Source organism: Alligator sinensis, unplaced genomic scaffold (assembly GCF_000455745.1).
Source record: "Alligator sinensis unplaced genomic scaffold, ASM45574v1 scaffold1295_1, whole genome shotgun sequence".
NCBI classification, from domain to species: Eukaryota; Metazoa; Chordata; order Crocodylia; family Alligatoridae; genus Alligator; species Alligator sinensis.
In genome coordinates, this window is record NW_005841880.1 from 183,005 (window position 1) to 186,744 (window position 3,740).

A 3,740-nucleotide genomic window follows, 5' to 3' on the forward strand; every position below is an offset into this window, starting at 1 on the left:
CTGCCAGCTCCAGGGGAGCACGGGGCGCTTCCCGCTGGTTCCGCGGCACCCCGGGGACCCTCCCCAGCCCCGGGCAGTGCGGGGGGTGCGCGGGGCCAGGCATCCCGCAATGCACACGCGGCCCCCGTGCAAGGCCCAGCCCGCAGCGGCCCCCGGCCCGCACGCACCAGCGCAGCAGTGCCCCGCACGAGCCCGCCCGCATGCCCCTGCCCGCTCTGCCTGGCCGCGCCGCGACCTCAAGGGAGGGCACGCGTCCCGCGCCGCGATTGGCCGAGGGTCCGCAAAGGGGCGGGACCAACGGGCGCCGCTGCCTCTGATTGGCCGTGGAGGAGGGCGGACTGAGGCTGCGCAGGGGGAGGTGCTTCCGCCCTGCGACCCGGCCGGGGCCTGCTCCGAGACGCCGGGCACTCAGACATGCACACACATGTGCACATACCCATACGCACGCACACACATGCATGTATGCACGCGCATGTGCACACCTCTATGCATCCACATACGTATGTACATGTGCACATACAAGTATGCACGTATATGTAGGCCCACATGCCCATACATGTATGCGTGTACATACACATGTACATAGATATGTACACACACAGTGAAGGGTGGAAACACGGGGGAGCCCGGTGCTGGGCGTGCAAATGCAATGCTGGACGTGGGCATCACGAGTGCCTTTTGCATGAGGGGCTGCAGCGTGCTGCACCGCCCTGGCCACTGCTGACAGCTGGATGAGGCCCATTTTGGAAAGCGGGGGGTCTGTCACACCGGCCTGAGCGGGTAGGCAGGCACCAGCTCCAGGCGGAGTTCATCCAGGACCCTAAATCGAAAGCCCTGTCCTGGCAGTGCCAGGGGAAGGCAGGCAGGCAGGAGGAGCCCCCCCCAACGCCATCTCGCAGGCTTCGCCCGCCAGCACGCACAAGACGTGGAGAAGGGAGTGAATTATTTATTGCTGCCGAGCCGAGGGACCAGGCAGCTATTTTGATCCTCTGCTGCAAGATGAGATGACCTCACCTGTTGCCGGAGCAGCCCGGCCTCGCTGGCCCGGCTGCCATGACCCGCGGCGCTGCACTGCAGGGAATGTGCTGGGAAGGGACACGGGACAGGGCAGCATGGGGCCAGCCCAGCCTCCCCGACCCACCTGGGACCTTTGCTGGCTTCCCGGAGGCTCAGAGCAAGCACGTGGCCCTGTAAGCGCCTCCCCAGGGCTCAGCGAAGCGGGTGACAGTCCCCAAGGGAGACAGCTGCGTGCACAAGGCCCGGCCTGGCTTGCTCCCCGTTCACAATTAACTGCACACACGCACACGCCTGCCTCCAGGAAAGCACCGGTAACCAGTGCACATACATTTAAAATGTTTGCGCCCACCCCTCACTGGCAGCAAGGAGAGGCGGACTTTTTTTTCCTAATAAAAATTCATTTCTGGGCCAAATCTGTTCCGAATTAAATTCTACATTTCAGCTGAGCAGAGCTCAGTCATTCACATCTGCCTGGCACTACCACCAGCAAGTCTCCTCCCTCCTAGACTGGGCCTGTGATGCTCCCAGATCCATGGCAGGCACTCAGGTGCCTCGGGAGACCTTGGAGTTCAGATGCCCCCTAGTCTCCCTTGCCCTCCGCCTAGGAGCAAGCTGGAGGGAAAGTCTGAGCCATCCTCCACCACCATAAACCATGCAGAAGGGATCATACATGAGGAGGCATCTGTAGACTCTGCAGTGCAAGGGACAGGCCTTCACCCTGACTGCACTGAGTCATTCAAGGCCCAGAAGATCCTCGCTCCTGGTATCTTCCCTGCCAGGGGGACCTGAGGGCGCAGCCTGTGCTCTCTGCTCACGGGTACCTTCAAACCCTGGCCTGCAGCCAGCGGCAGGGAAACAGCCTCCTGCACAGAGCGGTGTCCCCCAGCCGCAGGATTTACCGCTCAGCAGCTGGTTGCAGGAGCCGAGGCGCCGTGCCAGCCAGGCCGGTGCAGCTGCCCGGTGCTCTGCTGCAGGCCGTGGCCTGGGGGGGCCCTTCCCTGCTCCCCACGGCCTCTGCAGCCGCTGCACTCCCCTTGCTGTCCGCTGCAGGCATGAAGCGCCAGCTAATGTTGCTGAGCAAACACGAGGATAGGGTGGGCACTGGACACCCCCTGCCCCCCACCAGGTCCTTCCATCCATGGCTGTGATTTCCTCCAGTAAAGTGGGGTGGGGTGGGGGGGTCCATGGAGACTCAAAGAGATGCTGCATCCAAGTGTCCCTGCTCTCCTCCTAGGTGTAGCACCCCCAGGAGACAAGTGATGGAGATGGCTGGGCCCCCATCGGCTTTCCTTTGAAACTCAGGGGTCTTGTGCAAGCTGCACAACACATGCACACACATGCAGTACGTGCATACGCGCACTCCTGACCCGACACGCCAGCCTGCCACCACCCCCAGACACACCCGGGGGCCTTACGCCCGCCCTCAGGAGCACCTGGCAGGCTGCGCACGCACACACACCCTGTGCCCGGACCCCTCCCACCCGCTTGCCCGAGTCTCCCTGGCTTCGCTCCGGCTGGGTGTCAGGTGGCTGCTTGGCTCCTGCAGAGCTTCCAAGTATCTTCCCCACCCATGCACACACACACACCCATGCACATGCACACCCATACACACACTCCCTTGGAGCATTGCCTGGCACTGATCCCTCCCCTAAAAGGCCTGAATAATTCAGGAGTCTCTGGGAAAGGCTTCCCGCAGGGCAGGGCAGGGCAGGGTAGAGCAGCCAAAGTGGGGAGGATTTGCTGGGGCAGTTGGATGTGCCAGGGCCTGCCTGGCCATGTGGCAGGCGAGGAAGGAACCAGGTCGGCTCCTGCAGAAGCAGCGAGCTCCCAGCCTGGGCAAGCTGAGCTCCATCCCAACCAGGGGCAGAGGGTCTCATAAATACCCTCCTGACCCACAGCTGGTGCAGGAAGGGCTCGGACGCGGTGCCAGGGCACTGTGCTCCAAGGTGGCGATCCCGGGAGGGGGGGAAGCGGTCAGGCCTGTGCCCAAAGGCGCTGGGGGTTGAACCAGCACAGACAGGCCCAGCTCCCAGCTCGCTGCAAGGTGCGCTCAGGGCCCAGGAGGGGTGACAAGGAGGCCGCGTGGTACTGCCGGGGGTAGAGGCTGCCCCGGGGGGGAGGCAGGGTTATAAATGGCTCGGTAAAGGTTAAGAGGCATTCAGCAGCCCAGGTCAGATTACCTGCCCGGGTCTAGAAATAGCGGCGTGACCTCCTGGGCTGAAAGCAATACCAGCGAGGCGAGTGGCCTGCAAGGGGCAGCGCGGGCTGGTGGGCAGAGCAAGGGGGAGTGTAATGGGCTCTGCGGCCCCATGCCTGGCTCTGGGGTCCTGTGCCCAGCTCTGGGAAGGGGAGTGACGCCCAGGAGCTAGAGAAGGCTGGGCTGGGAGCCAGGTCTCGGGGGTCTCTTCCCAGAAGGGGAAAGGAGCCTTGTTGCAGCAATGGGAGGGGGGGGACGGGGACCGTGGACACCCGGGTAAGCCCATGCCCTGCTTGTGCCGCTCGCCCTCCTCGTGCATGGGGGCACGCGCCTTCCCTGAAGCCCCCGACTGCCCCTCCGTCCCCCCAGGCATCACCTGTGCATCCAGCCGCCCCCGGGCAGGCGCACTGTCTGCCCACCACAGAGGCAGCATATCCCGCCCTGCCTGCCCATCCATCCCAAAGGCCCCCACCTCCCTGCCTTTCATCCCCCAAACCCCCACCTCCCTCTCTGTCCGGCCATCCCC

The 3,740-nt window shown here is 64.0% G+C and overlaps 1 protein-coding gene across 1 annotated transcript in view; it reads right to left on the reverse strand.

The window, feature by feature from the left end:
• GTPBP3 (GTP binding protein 3, mitochondrial) overlaps positions 1–1,432 on the reverse strand; it is a 7,242-nt gene extending 5,810 nt beyond the window's left edge. The window contains 3 exon segments of the mRNA XM_006017533.3: positions 168–452; positions 454–546; positions 548–1,432. Coding sequence (XP_006017595.3) covers positions 168–452; positions 454–546; positions 548–684 — 515 coding nt within the window. The 5' untranslated portion in view covers positions 685–1,432.
• Positions 1,433–3,740: the final 2,308 nt, after the last annotated feature.